Genomic DNA, 20,557 nt, shown 5'->3' on the forward strand with positions numbered 1-20,557 from the left:
TCTGAGTCATGTGGCAGGACAATGATGGGCCATTAACAGAAAGATAGTCTGGGGGGAGGAGGCAAGGAAACACTGCCCCACCTGGTTTCAACAGTTCATGAGGAATAGAATACACTGCAACCCAGGACAGTGTTTTTTCTGCACTGGCACTGGAAATACTAATGTAGGTTTAGATTATATTAATTTTGCCATGGGCAGAATAGATGGCAATTGGAGAACTGTCATGGTGCAGGCTGGTGAGTTCAGGGGGGGCTTTACAGTTGTCTTTATTGCTTCTACAGCTCCCATCCATCAGAGACCAAACTGCAGCAACTCCATTGGGTTGGGGTGAGCCCGGGAGGGATATTTTGCATGCTTGAGGGAGCAGCACAATGACTCACTTTCCAGTGATGTTTTTTACAGTTACAAAATACAGGTAGAATCTAGTCATTTATTTGAGTGAGGAAGATTATTGCTCTAGGCTGCTACCCTGTGGAGAGCAACACTGCTGGAAGCCAGTTCTTGTCTGTATTGTGTAAGGAAGGGAAGCTGCTTCGCTGTAACTCCAGTCTTTTGGCTCAGGGCTTAAAGACAAAGGGGATGAATCCAGGCAGTAACTTTTGATTGGAATAAAAATTTTAACATCTATGGCTGAAAATTTTACAGAATACTGATGCTATTTCGAAGTATTGATTTTCTGGTTTCTTCCTTTTGGTACCTCCCAGTGGAAAAATACCTGTGCTAACTTCCCTGTTTGCTCCATGTGTATGTAGAGCTCCTGCTGTAGAGCTCTGAGGAGTCTGGCAATGCTGAGGATGTTCTTAGACAAAATGCTGGGGCAGGGCTGAGCCTGGAACCTAAGAAGGAGCTGCCACATCCCCAGCCCTTCAGGTGGAAGTAGTAGCGAGGCTGGGAAGATGTTGCTTGTAGACACACAAAAACACAGACAGACCATGTATGTGCACACATCCAGCCCCATAGCACAGGTGAGCATGTGCAGCACTCACACAAGACTGCACTGGGCTGTCAGGATGAAGTACCACTAGTGAAAATGGTCATACCCATACCTGGCTTCCAGATCCCATGCCTCTGCTTACTTGCACTGGATAGACAGGCCCTGAGGTCTGCAGTCCCAGGGGGTGAGGTGTACAGACCTCCTTCTGTGGGTACACTTAACATACACACACTACAGACCTCCCAGTGTCTCACACTGAGCATCTCTCTGTCTTGATTGGATCGGGATCTTTGTTCTTCCCAAGTGCTTTCTGCCTAGAGACACCCATAGCTCTGCCTATACCCCTATACCCATCTCCATCAGCTGGGCAGGACTCATCTGTCCCTCCAGCAATCAGCTCCTGGGGGTCACCCTTGGACATCCCCTCCCCTGCTCCCAAGTCACCTCCTGGTTGGCTCCTCTGGCCTGGAGTTCCTGTGGCTCATGTTCATTCACGTGTCTGTAGACACAGCAGCTGGTGGTACTCAGGCACATGGGCCACTGTGACCAGTGGTCCCACTCCAGCTGCTGGCTCTTGCACCCCAGTACACAGGTCCGCACACAGAATGGAGGCCCTTGCCTAGGAAAAGGGGAGACATGGAGGTTAGTACACAGAGATGTACTGACCAGCCAATGGTTTATGTACAACTGGCCCTTGTTACAGTCTATTTTTCCCATGTTTGTTCTTCCCTGAATCATCTCAGTCCCTTCCTTTACCTGGTTTTGGTTCCTCCCATTGGTCCAAAAGATGTCTCAGAGGGCTTCCCCCATTGACGAAACACCGGGACTGAGGCGGACTTGAGGCAGGAGCCCAAAGGGGGTTTCTGTTCCTCTGAACAGATTTGCATTCCCCAGTTCCCACCAAGCCAAATTCACATTCTCCGAGCTGCCTTTGGGCCTCTGGGCTTGTGGAAATGGACCCTAGATGGGCTGCTAGCTCCTGGTATGACCGAGGGTAGCCATGGAAGGTTGTTATTCAGGTCCCCTCACCTGCCATTGTATCTGTGCACTTCTGTCTGCAGATGTAGTCTTTGTTGTATCACCTACCAGGAACTTGATTTACAGATGAAAGAATTTTAATTTTTAATTTGCAATACCTTGAAAATTGTGGATGGCTGGGGGTGGGTGGCTGCATTTCATGTGAGAACATGTAGGGGTGTTGTTTGGAGTGAGTCCCGAGTGCCTCTGCCATGCATGCTGTGCCATCCTACATCCCCCATACATGGAGCTGGGAAAGGGCAGGTAGAGCACATGGCACTGGTGATCCAAGCTTCTGGTCATTTCAGCTTCAAAAGGGATCTCAGGAGTCTTACTCTGGAAAAATAAATAACTCCAGAACATTTTTTGATTAAGGAGGCTTACGTGTGCTTTCCAGCAGCAAGTGCAGTTGTGTCCTTTACATGAAGCAGAAGTTGCTCCACATTCCTCTGGCTTTTGGCTGGGGCCAGTTCTGAGTGCTGCACTGTTGGGTCTTTGTGTAGAGTTTGGACACCTTCACATCTGTGTCCTGACCATTCCAGGTATTTGTAGTGTCTGAAGGATGACAGGATTTGAGAAGCACATGGGTAGGGTTCTCAAGCTTGTGTACCGTGAGGGTCTGTGCAGGGTCTCATTCAGCCAAATTGGAAATGAAGCAATGTCAGAGCTGGTGTTGAGACTCTCCTGGCATCAGAGATCACATGGTGGTTTTGGCTGCCTCAGCCCAGTGTCCACTGGTGGCATCGAGCTTGTTCCCCACCCTTCTGGTTTGTCCACCTACACTTCAGTGGCTGCTCATGGCATGTTCCAGATCATGGGAGCTGAACACCCTTCTCGGTCTCTGTCATGGGAAGCAGTCACTCCTTCCAGTGCCACTGTTTGTGTTGGGGTCAGCACTAGGTGCCACCATCACTCACTTTATTACAGAGAAGGCAGTGTCCCTGTTTCACACTGTAAAATAGTGTCGGGCTCGCTTGCCTCTGTTCTCCTATCTGATATCCAGCTGGATCCTAAATGTCATTTGAATGGGTGGCTGAAGCACCAGCTGAACATGATTGTGTGTCTCAAAGCTCCTTGAGCACTACCAGAGTCTTGGTTTTAGGCCATTCTGACTACCAAGATAACCCTTTGTTCTGGTTTGCTGCCTCCAGTGATGCAACCTCTGGGTTTGGATGCCATGAATAACATGAATTTTTCTAGTCGCAGAACTCATGGTGCTTTCATTCTTTACTGTGCTGTAAGACACAGCTTGGCAATGCTTCCAGCCTTGCCATGAGCTGGAAGATGCATTTCTCTGCTGGGAAACCTGTGTATGGTGCCACTTGTTCAACTTTGTGTTTAGGAACTGCAGGTTTGGTGTCAGGCAGTCATTTTGCAGTGATGACACACACTTCGTTAGCTGTTGAGCTTTTGATGGGATACCCTTCCTTTTCGGACGAGGGTGAAAGAGCAGAGGAGGCTGCTGTCCTGCTAAGTTCTTTATTTCATGGTCTCACAGTTTTCTGAAGGTAGAGTTCGAAGGGGTTACATGATAAGGCCAAGCAGTAACAGCAGCAGCAGCAGGCCGACAGCAAGTAGAAAACAGCTGCTTCTTCTGTTATCTAAACTTACAAAAGTGTGGATTATTTGTTAATTGACCAATGAAATTAACACACGATTCTAGTTTTTCTTTTCTTAACCTATCCTGGTCTAATTCTAACAGTCGTAAGTCTTACACAAGTGTTACATAGGTATTACACAGATTTGCGTATATAGTTTCTATCAGCTCTTATTATTTATGTGAACACTCTATCTAAAAAATGTGAATAGTATAGTTCTATCTATGTTTTGTCTAAAGTAAAGAAATTCTGTGAAAAGGTAACACTGCTGCAGTAAAAACTGTGTTTAAGATTTCTTTGCTGCAGCTTTTCAATGTTTAAAGCGCTTAGCATATATTTCTACTAAAAGTTAAAAATCTATATTTCCATTTCACTTTGGTGTGACTTCATGCATCTCAGCTTATCCAAAGGTCTTAATTCAACCCCTGTGCTTTGGCTTCCCTCTGGGCCTGGGTCCAGGGGAGCTTTCACTCCAACACTTAGCCAAGGAAGTAACCACTCTATGAAAACACCCCAGCAGTGCTTCGGCTGGGAAGAGGTTGATGGAGGAACTGCTGCTTGTGCTCCTTCTCACTCACAAAGCTGATGAGTGTGTATCTGGTAGTCAGAGATCTTGGTAAAATCATCTCTCCTCAGCATCTTGGAGCTTTGAGTGTTCTACAGTGAGAGCAGGGTCCTCCCTTTACTAATAAGACTCACACCTGCAGGTTGCCAGCTTGTCTCCAATGTAGTGTGAGATCTGCTAGATCTCTTGTGTTGTATAAGGGCCATCTCCTGCTTTCCTGGCTCAAACCATTCTTGCATGACTTCACCCCAGCAGGGCTGATCCTGGTCTGTCTTTCCATGACTCCATTTGGTGACAGGAGATGAGCCTGGGCTCAGTCCCCTCTTCCTCCTCTGGCAGTGCTCCTGAGGGCCAGCTGCTCAGCCAGCACTTTGCAGGTGATGCCAGTCCATTTGAGAGAGTATTTCCTACTTGTTTTCTTTCTCTCTCAAGGACTCTTCCAGGATTCTGCACCTGAGAGGACCTGAGAGAGTAGGATACTCACCACTATTGTAGGCCATAGGCTGAACAGGATGGAAAAAGCAAATAGCTACAGGATATTGCAAAGGAAGCTGCGTGGCCTTGAGTGGCAAGGCAGAAGGCATCTGAGGCTGGAGGGCTTGTGGTAACAACGTCTTAGTCATGGGTTCCTGGTACTGTGCTTTCCTTTCTGAAGGAAAAGAAATCTGTAGAAAGAGGAACTGATATGAAGACATAAGCTGATGGGAAGGGAAATTGCTGAAAAAGTCGAGTACAGATGCAGTACAGAAGCTATCACAGCTATCACAGTTCCTGGGCTCTGAGTTGGTGATTCCCAGCATAAATGCCTTTTTATTAACAACTGTACTTTCAATCCTTAATTCATATTTGTTTTCCAAGATGAAAACCACTGCTTTTGCGATTGTGGCTACTGCAGGAAGGCAAGCGGCTTTCCTGCTGCATTTGGAACGGGATGTTGGGATAATCCTGCGTGAGACGGTACAGGTTCTGCTGTCCTTGCTGAGGTTGTTTTGCATTCCCTCCATGCTAGATGTGAGGCTGCAGAGCAGAAGCAGAAGGTACCACTGGGAACTCTAAAAAAAGACTTGAAATCACATGAGGAAAAGCAGAAACAACTGACAGAGAAAATCCGCCAGCAGCAGGAAAAGCTGGAAGCTCTGCAGGTGAGTCTGGAGGTCTCCAGCTAAGCAGAGCAGGTGTGATGGTGATGCCATGAAGATTTTTGCCTTTTCTTTTATACCCCTGTTATACCTTTTTACAACTTCTGTATTCCTAGTGCTTTTTGCCTACATTCTTGGACAAGCTAAGAGACTAAACATTTTAGAAGCTTCGTAGCTAGGGATCAGTGTGCCCCAGACCCCAAGGTCCTCTCCAGAACATATTCTGTAAACCAAGATAGAACCATCCAGGGGAAGGTTCCTTGGGGAGGGGGGGCTCACTTGAGCCTCTCATTGGGGAATCTTTGATAGATACGCTAATTAGTAAAACCTATAATGTTATACCCAATGTTGGGGCGGGGAGAGACACACAGACACTCAGAGACAGACTCGGCGGGGTGCATCTCGATGCATATGATCTGGACGTGTACACCTAAGGATCCTTAAAAATAAATACCAAGGTAAAATCCCTTTTCCCCTTCTAACCATGTATGCCTCTTGATTTTAAGACCAGGAAAAGGCATCAATGGACCTCCTTGTGCAAAGGGTTGCTGCTGAGACTGAAACCGCCTATGCTCCTTCATGGTGCTGGGGCTGTTCTGTTCTAATAACAGAAATTGACCATCTCAGCTTACATTTAATTTTCTGTTGGGAAAATGGGAATGACAGCTGAAGAGATGTCTCTTGAAGGACACAAAACACACTTTATAATCGTTTTAGCCTGGAAAACTGCTGCAATGGGTTCAGGCAGCCCCTGGCAGCTTATAAACATGACCTTTCTGATTTTTTTTTTGGTAGAAAACCACTCCAATTCGATCTCAGGCTGACTTAAAGAAACTGCCTCTGGAAGTGACCACACGGCCTTCAAGGGAGGTAAATGGGATCCTGCTGTAGGCTTTTACTCTTCTGTGCTTCCTTAGCTGCTCTGAACAGCAGATCCCCATTCTTCTACTCTTCCTCTCTCTGTACCCCCCTTTGTTTCAGCACACCCGAAGTCAGCGCCCACGATCTCCTCCTTTGCCTGATGCAATCAAGAATGCTCCCAGCAGACCACCAGGATCTTCACCTCCTCCTAAGTCCTGCAGTCAGCTGAAAAAGAGCTCTTCAGATCATCCAAATAGCAGCTCTCCCAAGCTAGCCAGCGTGCTCTTCAAGGAGGAAGCCAGCACTTCCAGGACACAGCATCACACTGTGACAGCTGGGAAGTCTAACAGCACTTTAAAAACTCTTGCCAAACCAGGTACAAGCATGAAGTCCCTCTCTGGCCTTCAGAGCCCCAAAAGCCCACGTGAGACACCCAATCCAAAAGCTGCCAAGGTGCCAGCAGTAAAGAAATCTGCCTCTGGCAGATGTTCACAGGTAAGAATCAACGGGATGAAAACCCTCAGCTCCTCACCCACTGTCCTGCTAAGCCTGTCTGCTCTGCCTTGTGGGATGTGCACTGTGGGCCCTGCACAGGACAAGAGAACTTTTACTTTACTTGTGGGTTAGGGTGCCATTTACACCCCTCGAGAAGACTTGTCTCATCTCTTTCCTGTTAGACCAGATTGTTTCTCCAGAAAAAAAAGGCATGTGGAGTGGTGGGGTGAGCGTTTTCATGATGATGTAGCAGCTCCTCTAAAACCTTCCGGAAAAGCACCAATACTGGATGTTGGGCTTTTTTTTTTTTTTTTTTTTTTTTTTTTTTTACCTTGGCTGCAAGAATGTTTTGGTTGGAAGCAGGCTGGAATTAATAGCTAGAGCTTGTTTGCTTCCTCCAGGCCTCCAGCACTCGAAAGAGGGCCTTGAACATCCCAGAGGATGGGTCTGAGGAGGAAGGAGAACACAAAAAGGAGAGGACAAAACGAGGAAAATTTTTGGCAACGAAAGAAGAGAAGGATTCCAGTGAGGTGGTGGTGGAGGTGAGAGTGTGCTGGTTTCCCCAGCAGAAGGCATTTGTCAGGTGTTTATAATCTTGATGGGAGGTGACTAATATGAGCTCTCTCTGCTCCCAGCTCACAGACAGTGCTGGAGAGGAAGAGTTGTTGGAACTGAAGAAAGCACAGAAAGGTGAGAAATGAGCCCTTGGGCTGCCACCAGTATCTGACATAGAAAAGAACTCTTGCACCAGTTAAACGTGTGATTTCATTGATGAGATTTTAAAATAAGAAATAGTGTAAATTTGAATCCTAAACCCCAAGATGACTCTAACTTGCATAAAACATTTTGGCTGGGAACCCTTTGATTAGACCAGAGGCAATTGTGGTGCAGAAAGGTCTGTGATCAATGGCTGTGATCGATGGTGGGGCTGTGATCGATGGTGGGGCTGAGCTGCAGGGTGTACCTGATGGCATGTTCACCCTTCCTGAGTGGATCATGCAGCCGTGCCAGCTGAAAAATGCTCCGAACTGTATCCAGATCTGCTGCACTGCTGTGAGAGAAGAGGGGCTGGGAGACGCCAGGAAAGGTGGTACTGCACCATCTGTCAGAGCAGGGCATCTCTTCAGCATGCTTCCAGGGAGCTGTCTGGAAAGTGACCCACTAGGGACATGTGGCAAATTGTCCTAGAGCCCATCATGAGACTGTGAAGCCCATGTCAAACAGCTTGGAGTACAGGAGAAACCTTCCATCTGGAATTGCCAGTTCATTTCCATGTATCTTCATGTTTCTCAGCAGGAGCTGACCTGTGTGTCCATTGTCCATTGTGTTTTGATGGTGTCCATTACTGTTTGAGGGTATTGCCGGAGGTTCAGGTGTGCTCCCTGCTGAGGTGCCTGAATCTCTAGAGTTCCTGTAGAATGTGCTTTCCAGCAGCTGAATGTTTGCAAACACCTTTGCTTCCCCCTCACAGATAAGGGGCTGCACGTGGAGGTGCGTGTGAACAAGGAATGGTTCACTGGCCGTGTCACGGCTGTGGAAAGGGGCAGGCACGCAATCCGGTGGAAGGTGAAGTTTGATTATGTCCCTACAGACACCACGCCAAGGGATCGCTGGTAACTATTTTGAGCTACTGGATTTTGGAGGCTTGTTTTGTTTTTGGGAGGAAGGGCCTGTTTTATTGCCATAGATGCTGAAGAAAAATGTGCTGCTGTCATGTCAGGAAACCTGCGAGGTCAGGACTGTCCAGCGCTTCATAAGGAATGAGCATGACAGACTCCATCAGTCTGTCACTCTGATGCCTGCCCTGGAGGCAGCTGTTAGGTGTCTAGAGGTCTGAGTGACACTTGGGTACAGATTCTGATGAAACTGTTAACCATGTTTCACATACGTCCAACGTAGAAAAAGATTCCTGACATTCCCTTAATACTTTTTCTCAGGGTAGAGAAGGGCAGTGAGGATGTAAGGCTTATGAAGCCTCCCTCTCCTGAGTACCAGGCTCCAGACACACAGCAGGAAGAGGAGGTGGTTGTGGCTGAACCTTCTACCTCGGATTGCGTCAGAATCGAGCCTGACACCACCGGTCCCAGCAGCAGCCAAGAAACAGTTGACTTGCTAGTCCAGATCCTTCGGTGGGTTCACCACAGACCTTGTGAGCTCTGCAGTCTGATTGCTTCAGTCTGTTGAACTCCCAACTCTGGCTTTGTGTTTTGTTCTCCTGCACAGGAATTGTTTGCGATACTTCTTGCCTCCAAATTTTCCAATCTCCAAAAATGAGCTGAGTTCCATGAGCTCAGAAGGGTTGTTGGCATTTCCCTTGGTGAGTTCAGTACTTCTAGAAAAGTAAGTTTGTGTGTTTTCACCACACATATTCCATTCTTATGGCAAATGTGCATCCTGTTGATGCAAGAGTGCACTCTTAAAAAGATAATTTGGATCCTTGGCAGACTTAACATAGCTGAGGAAAAGAATGAGAGCTCTGAGAGATGCCTTGAATCTTATAGAAGTTGTCTGAGGATTTTTCTAATTACCATGCATCTGTGTGGGAATGCTGTTGGCTGCTACTATCATAAATTCTTAACCATTGCTGTTAAACTTCTAAAAAAGAGAGGCCAGGTTAGAGGTTTTTAGAAGCAGGAGGTAGACATATCTGTTTGTTTTGCTCCCAGCCTTATAACTTACCTGGAGACAATCTTAAAAATGATAAATAATAACAAATAACTATCACCAGATTCACAGAATATTCTGAGTTGGAAGGAGGCCACAAGGATCATCAAGTCCAACTCTTAGGTAAATGGCCCATACAGGGATTGAACCCACAATGTTAGTGTGAATTCAGTCCCTTTATAGGCCATTTACTTTGGTGTGAGAGAACATGGAAGCCAACCCCTTCCCACTTCCCCAGGAGAGCAGGTTGACTGCCAGTGAGTCAGCTGCACACCTTAAGACTTTTGACCTCTGTTTATTTGAGCACAGGACAGGTGGAACTGAGCTTCCACCAGTGTCTTCCACCAGCGGGCTGGTACTGGGAGGACCAGTGCTGGCTGGAATGCAGGGCAAGGGAACTGGCCTGTCTGACTTTTTCCTTCTCCAACATACCACCAAGAGAGACCTTTCCAGGAGGCACATGTAAATTACAAAAGCCACCTGCAGATGACCACATGACCAAAGCCAGTGCTGTTTTTTACTCCCACTCTCACAGTGTGTGTATTGGCAGTCTCTCTCTTGTCTCCTTCCCTTCTGTTAACTCAGGCATCTCCTGGCATTTGCTGGAGTTACCACTCCTGCTCCTTCCACAGGACACCTTGGTTGTGTCTGGGGTTTTTGGTGAGTGTAGCTGTCCCTACCGTGCAGTGAGAGGCTGTGTTGCCTGGGTGATCTGTACCAAGGATACTCACAGTGTACAGGGGATATCAGGCCTTGCCTGCAGCATACCTGTGGGTTCAGGCTTTTTAAAGCACACTGCACCCTTAATCTAAATTCAAGCAGCTTTGGGGCAGTTCTGGTATTGGAAGAATGTGAAAACCCATGTGAGTTCCATGTTGGCTGCAGTAGGCAAATCAGATGTAAATATGAGCATGGGCAGGGCATGCAGGGGCACACTGCGGGGAGGATTTGATCAGGGGGCCAGGAGTTTGGATCTTCTACAAGCCTGTGAGTGCTCATGTTTTTGTGATGCTTGGTGCCTTCTCTTAACGTGTCATCTGTTGTGTTTTGCCTACTACAGAAAGAATATTTCAAGCAATATGAGGTGGGTCTGCAGAACCTGTGCAATTCATATCAGACACGTGCCGATGCCCGGGCCAAAGCCTGCGAGGAAAACCTCCGGAACTCAGAGAGGAAGCTGAAGGAAACAGAGGAGAAACTGCAGAAGTTGAGGACTAATATCATGGCCCTTCTGCAGAAAGTGCAGGAGGTGGGTGAGGAGGAGTGGCTAACCCTGAGCTGCCTCGGAGTAGCCACCTGGCTCATCCCCTCCAGGCATTACAAGTGTTTCAGTCCAGTGTCTCACTGGGCACCAGCTTCCTCAGTTGGGAATGGCTTGGGCTGTCACTGCCCACCCACTGCCTGAGATCCAGGCCCTGGGAGTCCTGATGTGTGTTAATTCTCACAGAATGATTTCTCACAGCGTGTATGTAGTACACAGGTTCTGTTTGTTCTCTGCCATGATGCTGCAGGAGAATTTCCCGAGGCACAGGCAGTGCTCAGCAGGGAATTTTTGCCCCATTATTGGGCAGATTCTGAACTCCACATATAGAAATGCAAACCTTTAAACAAATGATAAAAAAAAAAATCTTGTGGTGAAATTGATATATTAGTTATACTATTAAATTAAAATAGAAAATATATATTTAATTAAAACATTTAAATAAATTAACTTTAAATTTTAAAACTACTTTAATAAAGTTAGGATCAGCCAATGGAAAGGCTTCTGAAAGCATCTGGAAGCAGTTGCTCCCTGTTAGGAAAATGTACTAAATCTAAAAAAAACCCAACCAAACCTACCTCGACTGAGATCAGTACAGTAAATACATCACTTGAGTGCATTGTTTGAACATCAGGTGCTGATGGGTTTCCAGTGTTGTCTTCTGGGGGCTGACAGGGAAAGCAGCTGTCAGCAGCTGGAGGGTGCTGGAGGTTGGGGCATAGAGGCTGAGCAGACCAGATGTAACAGAGGATGCTGAGTTGCTCTGGCTCCTCTTTTCTTGCACTGTTCTTCAAGATTCACTTCTCACTGGTATTTCTTGTTGCTTTGGTTTCAGGACATTGATATTAATACAGATGATGAACTGGATGCATATATTGAGGACTTGATCATGAAAGGAGACTGAGCAGCTCCAGTATGAGTGCTGGAGAAGTACAGAGGAGCTGGCTGCTGCAGTTGCAGTGGGAGATGTGGATCTCTGTGCAGGTGGACTGGGGCAGCTGATGAGGAGAGAGTTTTTTAGACAGTGCTCACGTTGGTATATAACTTGTTCCTGTGACTGTACATAAGAAACATTCGTGCTGTTGGCAGGAAAATTTCCAACTTTGTAGTTCTCTGAATCTCTTCCTTTTGTTTATAAATATTTATTTTTAAAAGAAATGGGAGCTGTGCCTGATATGATGGGTGGTTTTAGTGATGTAAGAAGTGTGAGTACCCTTTTTGCATCTTGGGTATATTCATATGCTAAACCTGGGAGCCCAGAGCACTCTGCTTAGCATGTTGTCTTCAGTAAGAACCTGGCAGCAACTAAAAAATAAGCCTTGAGCTGAAGCAGAGTGGGCCAGGACTTTGTTGTGGAGGATACTGAACCTGGGCTAGAGAAAGCCAAGCCATTAATTTGAGCCATAGAAAGGAGATGTTGCTGTATGAGTTGTGAGCAGAGGGGGTGGAACCTCGGGGGATCTGGGGAATTGGGCACTGGCACCTGCAGTGAGCTTCCTGAACAGGAGGTCGCTGCCACCGTGGTAACAACCAAGAGGCTGAGGGTCCTTCTAGAAGAGGATCACCTCCTGGACTGTTCATAGTGGGCAGCATCAGAGGGAGAATGCTGGAGTTTGTGTTCTCTGCTTGCAGTCACTTTATAACTCACTTCTGCTGCTGTTTCTTTGAGACGTAATTACAGTGTCAGAAGAACTCCTCGACCACCTGACAATAAAGTGACTCCTGTTCTATTGTCACCCCCTCAGGTTTGTGTTGCTTTGATCAATGTGCTCTTCCAGGTGATTTTATTATTAGGGAGTGCTAATTATTAGAGAGAGGCTGTTTGGAGCCTTCGGAGCCCTACACCGCTGATTGGCATCTGGCCCTGTGCCTGCAGCAAGGAAAACACCTGTCTCTTATCCTTTAGCTGCAGCCAGCTCCTAGTAGGCCACCTGTGGCCAAGGGAACTCAGTCTGAGTTTGTCAGCTGGCCAGCAGCTTCTCAGGCCTGCTAGGACAAAGTGCCTGTGGACTCATGCTCAGAAACTGGAGTCCCCTGCAAGCCAGATGGTTGGAGAAACATGGTGTGAGCAAGAGGTACCCACCATCAGGAAGGTCAGGTGGAATGGACCCTTGGGGTTCACTTGACACCTGGATGTGTAGTAGATGTTTTGCAGAAAACCCTTCCAAATTAAATATCTGTTGCACAGATAATCTTTGGCACTAATTGTTTATAGTCCTGAAGAACTCCCAAGTTTCTACACACCACAGGAGAGGGAGAAGGCTTTTGCTCATTACCTGAATTCTGTGGTGAGACTGACTGCTTCCATCCAGAATCCGGGCCTGACATCCCACAGTAAATGAAGGTAAGGAGTATTCCTCCATCCTCATACACCTTCCTGCACAGAGGGTTCCTTAAACAGAGGAGCAGGCTGCACCAGTCTCCATTTCCTCACACATACCGGAGGTTTGTTAGTTGTGATGATACACTGCTGTTTCTGATGAAAATAATCTGGAGAAGATGCATTTTTTATTAAGGTGAAAGAAGAAATCTTTGTCCTTCCCAGGAGCCAGCAGACATTCTAGAAAAGCAGGTTTTGTTATATTGCAGTTCAGAGCTGCTGCTGCACACAGGCTTTAATTCCTGGCACCCAGAGGACACCAGTGTGGGGCTAACAGCTCTTACACAGTTCTTGAGCTTTCTGGCACAGTTTGACTCCCTACTTCTCTCATGTTAAAAAGTGCTACTGTTTTGGTTTGGTTTTTTTTTTTCCCTCTGTTCTGTGGAACTTCTCATTTCCAGTTTTAATTCTTGTTTTTTAATGCATTTAATTTTTTTGATCTTCTACCAAGGTTTTTTGCTAGGAAGAGCAAGCCAAGAACTTTTAAGTGCCAATAAATCAAGTTTTTCATTCTCAAACCCTTTCAGGAAATCCTCTGCAGCTGCTTTTCTCTTTTTCTTGATTTTGTTTTTGTAAATTTGTTAAGCATATCTGTGTGTAACATCAGGTTTTAGTAACACCTCTAAAGCCCAAAGTCTGAGAATGCTTCCAGAGGGTATGGAAACTGCTGGCTTCAAGTGGGGTGCACTCCAAAGCTGTTATCAGGTGGTTCAGGACATTTTTGTGTTGAGCTCTTAAAATCAGGGGTGGAGGTTGCCCCACAGCTCTCCCCCCACACACCTCTCCCATGGGTGTTCTTCCCCAGTATCACACAGGGATGTCCCTTGTCACATCTTGGCAGCCGTTACAGCTGACATCAAGAACCTGTCCCCTGCCTGTAGCCCTATCATGACACCTCCATCCTGCAGTTAAGCCTCTTGATGCTTCAGGTGTTCCCTAAGTCTTCCTCTGTGCTTTCAGCTGCTTCTTACAGCAGAAATACTAAGAAAGACACGAGTTTCATTTTGCACAACGTTCCCTCCCCCTCTCTATGGCCAGCTTAATTCCTTCTTTATGCATCCCATTTTGGAAATTCCTCGTGCAGCTGTCAGCTGGGTGCTTCATGCCAGCTCACTTCTACTGGTGAGGCTGCACTTTTCCTTCAAGCTCTCTGCCACATTCCCCTTGCATCTGCTTCTGGGAGCAGCAGGAACAGCAGGTGACTGGTATTCTTGCCTGTGGGAGGGTAAAGACAGTGAGGGTCACTCTGGGAGAAACCAAGCGGGTCTGGGAAATTCACCAATTCTTGATGATTGCCGTGGACTAAAATGCTGTGGAAACGGAGGGGATGTCCTGAGTGCACAGCTCTGCAGAGGTGTAAAGTAACACTGATCTGGTTTGGATGGAGAAATCTGAGGGGTGTGTGCATGCAGTTTTGGAGGTGTTCATTCTCCCTAAGAGCTCCTTAGTTCCCAGAGTTGCTTCTTCATGAGGAAATAAGAAGGACTGTGTGGTTCCTGTTCTTTTGGAACACTTCTTGACACACTTTTTGTCAACCAGAGTTTTCTCCTTGTTTTGGTTTGAAAGACAGGTGTCTGCCAAGGAAGGCAGTAACCTCCCTTGGAATGGAGAATATGACCCCTTTCCCCCTGAATTATTATAACTTTGAAATTAAGAGGCTTGCAGGCAACGATACAGGAAAAGGAATAACAGTTCTAGTTATAGGAATAACTAGTTCTACTAGTATATATAAGAAGGCAAATAAGCAACAACAACAGCAGTAACAACAAACAGAACCAGTAACCCAGTAGCAGCCTTCTCTCGGCTGTCAAGCACTTTCCCCTTTGGTGCAGCTCCCGTCGCAGCCGGCAGGGGCGCTGATGGCTCCGGGCTGGCCAGGGCAGGTGCGATGGTTCCCCCGTGGCTGCAGGGGGCGCTGCGGCACAAACCCGGTCGTCTCTCTCACGTGGCATGGCAGACGCAGTGGGTGGAAGGGATGGAAGAAAGGCTTGCTCCACAAACCCCCAGGGGCAGCCGATCCCGGTGCCCCAGCAGGAACCTTGGGAGCAGCAAGCTGGAATGGCAGGAACGAGCTCACACGGGGTAGCCAGCAAGAAGCAGCAGAAACCCAGAAGCTGTAGCCGGAGCCACGGGGGTGTCCCGGCAGGCAGGGGTGTGTGGGGTTACAGTGTAGCAAAAAAGCCTCGGAGCAGTAGCAGAGGCACGGCAGGGGCTGGGCAGCAGCAGCCCGGCTCCCCAACAGGGCTGGGAGAGACTGCCTTGGACAGGGAAAGGGCTCAGGGATCCCAGGGTTTCCCCTGAGGCACCCAAGCAGATGGTGAAGGGTCCTTTGTTTGGTGAGGTAGGGTGTTAACAAGGTTCCAGTGCAGTGGCCGCACTTATGAGCAAGAGCTCCACTCATGGTAGAAGAAAAGCAGCAGGAGACAGAACCCCGCAGTGGTGGTGAATTCTTCCCACAGTGACCACAGCCTCTTTCCCTTCTGAAAGCTGAGAAAGCAAGAGAGTGTCAGGAAAATTAATTCACAAACACCAGAGGTTTATGTCCAAAAAGGAGACAGAGGAGTCCTGTAACTTTATTCGAATAAAGGGAGAGGCCATGGTGTAAGAGACGGTCCGAAGATCCCTCATCTGCCTCACGATCATCACCAACGACAGAGACTGAACACAGGAGTCCTGGCCTGGCTGAGGTGGGGTGTCTGCCAAGTGTTGCCTGCAGGTGTGCCCGCTGGGAACTGGTACACATTCCTGAGGAAAATGAGTGCAGGTCACAGTGGACTGTGCCGTTCTTGCTGCCCAGGCGGGAAGGACTGCGCTGAAGCGGAAAAGAATGACCTGTCCTGTACACCTCTCCTGTACCTGTTTTCCCAAAGCAACGGGCCTCATAACAATGGCTGTAGATTTCCCCACCTCTTGGCCAGTTGCCCCTCGCTTCTGGGAAGGACTATAAAGGGACTTTCTAAAATAACTGAGACGAGATCTCCCCACAGAAAGAAGAAGAATCTACTGGCAGAAGACCACGAGGACTTTGTCTCATCCGTTGGTAGCTATTACCCCCTTTCTTCCTCTCTACTCTTTTACTTTGTTTTCTTTCTCTCTCTCTCTTTCTCTCCTCTGTCTCATTTTACTGTGTTGTGGGCACTTAATAAAGGTGCACTCTTTTGATTAAGACTGAAATCCCTTGTGTCCTTTTGCATCTGAGATCTATAAACGAACCATCACGACCCTCGCTTGTATTAGCGGATCGTGACACATGGGCATTTCCCATGGGGTCTCTCGAATTGTTGGGGTATGCAACCCCCTTTTTATCCTAATTCCCGGCCACAACACCCTCTTCCTTTCCCCATTGGCTGAGGTACTCAGAAGATACAGACTTCTTGAATCGCCTATTCTATGCCCCCCTCAATATGCACCCCCCTTTTTGTTATATAAAAGAAAAAAACCTATTCATAATTCTATTAAGTCTTTGTTCTTTTTCTCTAGGTTCAGGAATTTAACATGGCCTTGGCTGAGCAACAGTCTGTGTCAATTAGTAACATCTTCTAGAACTGAGAGTTTTCTCCTGTTGCTTCCCTATCTCTAAGCTCCTAGCCCTATCTACAAGCAGATTCGCTTGTAGATAGGGCTAGGAGTCTGTTTGTAAAGACACATTCATCTTACTCCTTTCAAAAGCTAGGAGCTGCGCCCAACCCCCTTTTCCCCAGCCCAATTCTCGTGGTATCTCTGCCCTTCCGAGAGAAACCCTCAGATAAGAGAAGTGCAGCCAGGTGCCCTCCTCCCCTGAGCTTGGCAGCTTCTTTTGTCTCTTCTAGGAACTGATCATTATGGTTATGGATTGTTATGGAGCGATAGATGGGACAAAGTTCCATGAGAGAAAGAAACAAAAAGAAAAATCCTAAACCCCGACACTCCTCCATTACGGACGCAAGCAACTGCCACCACGCAGAACAATTCCTGTGAGTACTGAATTCCCCAAAAGACAAGACACGTTGGAGGAAGGCGCAATGAGTGGGGTTGCCTTGTGTGCTAGTCACTTGCCTTTTTCTGTCTTTCCTCTGAACCCTCCTTACCAGGTGATTCCCTGTAGAAACGCCTAATCAGACTAGTGATCAGATGCAAGGCTCTGGGTGGAAAGAAAGCTGGCCAGAGTTAGTGAAAAGAGAAAAGCAGCTTCTTGCACATGAGCAAAAGGAAACAGTCCTTTTCCAGAACTGCGTGTGGAGGGGTGGAGGAGAATGGCAGTGCTAAGGCTGCCTCTACAGTGTGCTTGGGTTATAGGTGAGAGCTGGGTCTTCTGGGTGCAGAAGAATGCTTTGTGAAAAGCTTTTCTTCAGCCATAAGAAACTTTTCTTGTCCTTCAGCATCTGATTTCTTTGCAGGCCTTAGTGAGGGAGTAACTCATCTGCAAAGGGTCCTGTTTCCTCTGCAGAAACTTTGCGTGGCCTGGCAGCAACCAACCAGTGTCGGGGTGGGGGGGGCTCCACAACCTGGACAACACCGACTTCATAAGCTTTGTCCTGCAGCATTTTGACATACACTCTGCCACTGGCTGGTGCCACTTGCTCTCCTAGGGGCAGAGCTGGTCCTATGAGTCCTTGCTCAGTCAGCTCTGAGGGATGGAAAAACAACAGTGACTCTAGGAAGATAGGTCTCAATTTTTCTCTAGAAGCTGCCTTTGGGTGTTGCCTTCAGAAAAGGTTCAGCAGAGCATAGGGAGCATGTTGTTTGATTTCATAAACTCATGGAATCCCAGTTTGGAAGGGACCTCAAGGATCTAGGACCAACCTTTCCTGGCAAAAGCACAGTCTAGACAAGATTGGCCCAGCACCCGGTCCAGCTGAATCTCAAAAGTGTCTGATGTTGAGGAATCCGCTACTTCCCTGGGGTGATTATTCCAGTGGCTGATTGTTCTCATTGTGGAAAATTTTCCTCTGTGTCCAATTGGAACCTCCCCAGGAGTAACTTGCATGCACAAATGTGCCATGCTCAAAGTTTCAGGGAAGGTCATTCCTATCTTCCTGTGACTGATGAAGTGCATTTGAAAGGGTGTTGTCATTGGGATGTCCTGCTGTTGCCGGAAAGATGCTAAAATGGAGGACATGGGCATCCTGGATCCTCAGCATTGCTTCGCACCTCGTTTCTGTAGTGCCCTGCCACTGTGCTAAATGACACAAAAAAACCCCAAACCAAACTGTGGATACAATATTGCTGCTAGCAAGAATTTTTCTTGCTTCTTTCCAGTCCCCTGAGATACTTTCTCTCTCACGGAAGATATTAGCAGAGTTCTATAAACTATGAACACCTGCGACCTTGCAGAGCTTTGTTTATGGTACAGTTTATTTATGGTACATGGTTTATTTTAACAATGGACGTTTTAGGATTTTAGCGAATCACCCCAAGGCGTGGCTGATCCTTTGACCAATTAGACTACGAAGAAAAAAGTCTATAAAAGAGTTTGTAAAATAATTAAATAAATCAATCTTGCTGCACAATTCCTGCCCGTTGGATCTCTCCTCTCCTCCCTACAGCTGCAGGATACCGTAATACAAACCACCCCTGAAAAGCCATGTCAGGTGGCACTGTACAAAATCAATCAGAAACTTGTGTGGGATTCTATTAAAAGTTGGAATTTTATGGAGGAAAAAAAAAAATTATTCCTTGTTTGTCAAACCCTTGAGTTTTCTGGCTGTGATTCTAGTTCTGGGATGCAATAAGCCTTGCTGCAATGATAGGTGTTCATTCTCACAAAGGCACCTCTGTGCTCTCCAGTCTGGTGTGTCGGTGCCTTTTCTGCCCAGGGGAGGTAAAGGCCAGGACCTTTCTGCCCCCACACATTTTGTGTGGGAGCAATCCCTGGACGTGTTCAAGTTTTGGAGGTGGTATCCAAATTTGGGAGGTGGGCTCACAAAGGAGGAAGACAGTGCCTTCCCTCCCTGGGGAAGGAAAATACCCAGGGCCCAGGGTTGCTGGGGGCAGATGATGGGCTGCCCCGGGGAGGTAAAGGCCAGTGACAGCTTTCTGCAGTGCTCTACAGTCTCCCCAGTGCTCCCAGTGCCCCTTCCATTGCTCCCTGTCTCCTGCACTGCTCCCAGTGCCCCCTCCAGTGCTCCCAGTGTCCCTCATTGCTCTCCAGTTCCCCCCCATTCCAGTGTTCCCCAGTCTCTCCACCTGGATGGTGGCACCTCACTGCAGGCACCTCCCAGCAGGCACCAATGATCCCACGGGTGGTGACACCTCCCCCTCTTGGTTTCGTATCACCTGTGCCAGGAAACGCATTCTGGAGATCTCCCACATGCCTGGATTCTCCTCCTGTCAGGTACCAGGGGAGGGTGGGGCGGGTTGGGGGTGGCACAGGTCCCCCATGAGGACCAGGGCTTGTGAAGGAGCCTCACCTACCTGTTCCTCCTGAAGAGCAGGTACCTGCAAACATGGCACCCACCTTGGCCTATCTGCTGCTCGGTCCCACCCTGAGCAGGAGGCAAGGGGCAAACCCACCTCCTCACCTTCCTGAAGAGCCTGTGTCCCCTCACAATGCTTCCCCTCCCCATCCCAGCACAGTCCCAGCCATTAGACAGCTTCATCACCAGGCCTAGACCACTCAGTCCAGGTGGGAACAGAGGTATTTATTTTGCATCCACAGGTGGACCTCAGCAGGTGAGCAGCCTCCCAGCCCCGTCACCAGCAGCTGCTGCTGCAGCCACTGCTCCAGCCCCAACTCCTCATGCGCTGGACCAGCACCTGGAGCTGAGGTGAGAGGGAGAGAGAGAGAGAGGCCTCCGATCAAGCGGGTGGGGAGAAGGCAGAGAATTTCTGCAGGATTGGCTCAGACCACCTGGGATGGGATCACATCAAGGTGTCCATGGAGATGCCTCTGGTGATTTCCCAGCCCAGGAGAAGGTCCCTGGTGCAGCTGAGGCAAAGACAGGTTGGGCTGAGACCTTGGGTATCCCATACAGGTGTCCCAGCTCAGGACAGGGTGTTGTGGGGTAGGATTCTGCCAGGGAAGGACATGCTTTCAGGTTTGGGAAGGGGACAGCCAGCCATCAAGGTCCCTCTGCCTTCAGCCAGGACCTTTCCGTCCCACGTGGGAAGCAGATGCTGGGTGTCCACGTGGCTGTCAGGGGAGTCCAGCCCAAAGGCAGCCTCCAGATCTCGCTCCTGTCCCCTGGGGCTGCCTCAGCGGAGGGACATGGGGAATTCCATCCCTTTGGAATTACCTGCAGAACTGCCTCTGCTGCTCCTGCCGCCGTCGGTTGTTCTCAGCCAGAAACATGAAGATGTTCCTCCGCATCTGATGTGGCTCCAGCCCACGGAGCACCTGGATGGCTCGTGGGGAAAGATGTCTGCAACAACAGGGAATCGTCATCCCAGAGCTGCCAGCTGCCTCTCCCCTCGCCCCACCCTGCGCTCACACAGTCCCATGTCCACCCACCTGGTCCCAGGCTGGAATCTCTCTGCCATTTTCTCTGTGGGGAGGGGGGTTCCAGTCTTCTTCCTCCTCGCAGCAACCCCCTTTCTTGGGGGCTTGGATGGACGGTGGGGAGCCCAAACACCTCCAGCGCCGAATACCTGCCAAGGAGGGGGACACTCTCAGCAAACCAGAGGCGCCACTTCCCAGAGGACTCCTGGAAAAGTGGGAGCCAGGA

At 48.3% G+C, this 20,557-nt stretch overlaps 1 protein-coding gene and 1 long non-coding RNA gene across 9 annotated transcripts in view; one reads left to right on the forward strand and one right to left on the reverse strand.

Moving 5' to 3' along the window:
- The window catches only part of MORC2 (MORC family CW-type zinc finger 2), a 56,154-nt gene extending 43,876 nt beyond the window's left edge, over nt 1-12,278 (forward strand). For 6 of the 8 annotated variants that reach the window (XM_042024237.1, XM_042024223.1, XM_042024252.1 and 3 more), the window contains 10 exons: nt 5,124-5,256; nt 6,049-6,123; nt 6,235-6,609; nt 7,011-7,151; nt 7,245-7,299; nt 8,081-8,222; nt 8,547-8,738; nt 8,833-8,926; nt 10,334-10,522; nt 11,370-12,278. In XM_042024237.1, coding sequence (XP_041880171.1) covers nt 5,124-5,256; nt 6,049-6,123; nt 6,235-6,609; nt 7,011-7,151; nt 7,245-7,299; nt 8,081-8,222; nt 8,547-8,738; nt 8,833-8,926; nt 10,334-10,522; nt 11,370-11,438 — 1,465 coding nt within the window. In that variant the 3' untranslated portion in view covers nt 11,439-12,278. Of the gene's footprint in view, nt 1-5,123; nt 5,257-6,048; nt 6,124-6,234; nt 6,610-7,010; nt 7,152-7,244; nt 7,300-8,080; nt 8,223-8,546; nt 8,739-8,832; nt 8,950-10,333; nt 10,523-11,369 lie in introns of those variants that run through there. The other 2 variants (XR_006015384.1, XM_042024267.1) reach the window with 2 other exon arrangements.
- Nucleotides 12,279-19,513: 7,235 nt separating this feature from the next.
- On the reverse strand, nt 19,514-20,543 carry LOC121662039. The gene is made up of 3 exons (XR_006015161.1): nt 20,344-20,543; nt 20,129-20,254; nt 19,514-19,821 (listed from the first exon to the last, which is right to left on the reverse strand). It is a non-coding gene; the product is annotated as an uncharacterized LOC121662039 (long non-coding RNA).
- Between the last annotated feature and the right edge of the window lie 14 nt (nt 20,544-20,557).

The sequence above is a fragment of the Corvus kubaryi genome, unplaced genomic scaffold, assembly GCF_017639235.1.
Source record: "Corvus kubaryi isolate FWS band 111438036 unplaced genomic scaffold, C.kubaryi_AGA036_p1.0 127, whole genome shotgun sequence".
Taxonomy (NCBI): Eukaryota; Metazoa; Chordata; class Aves; order Passeriformes; family Corvidae; genus Corvus; species Corvus kubaryi.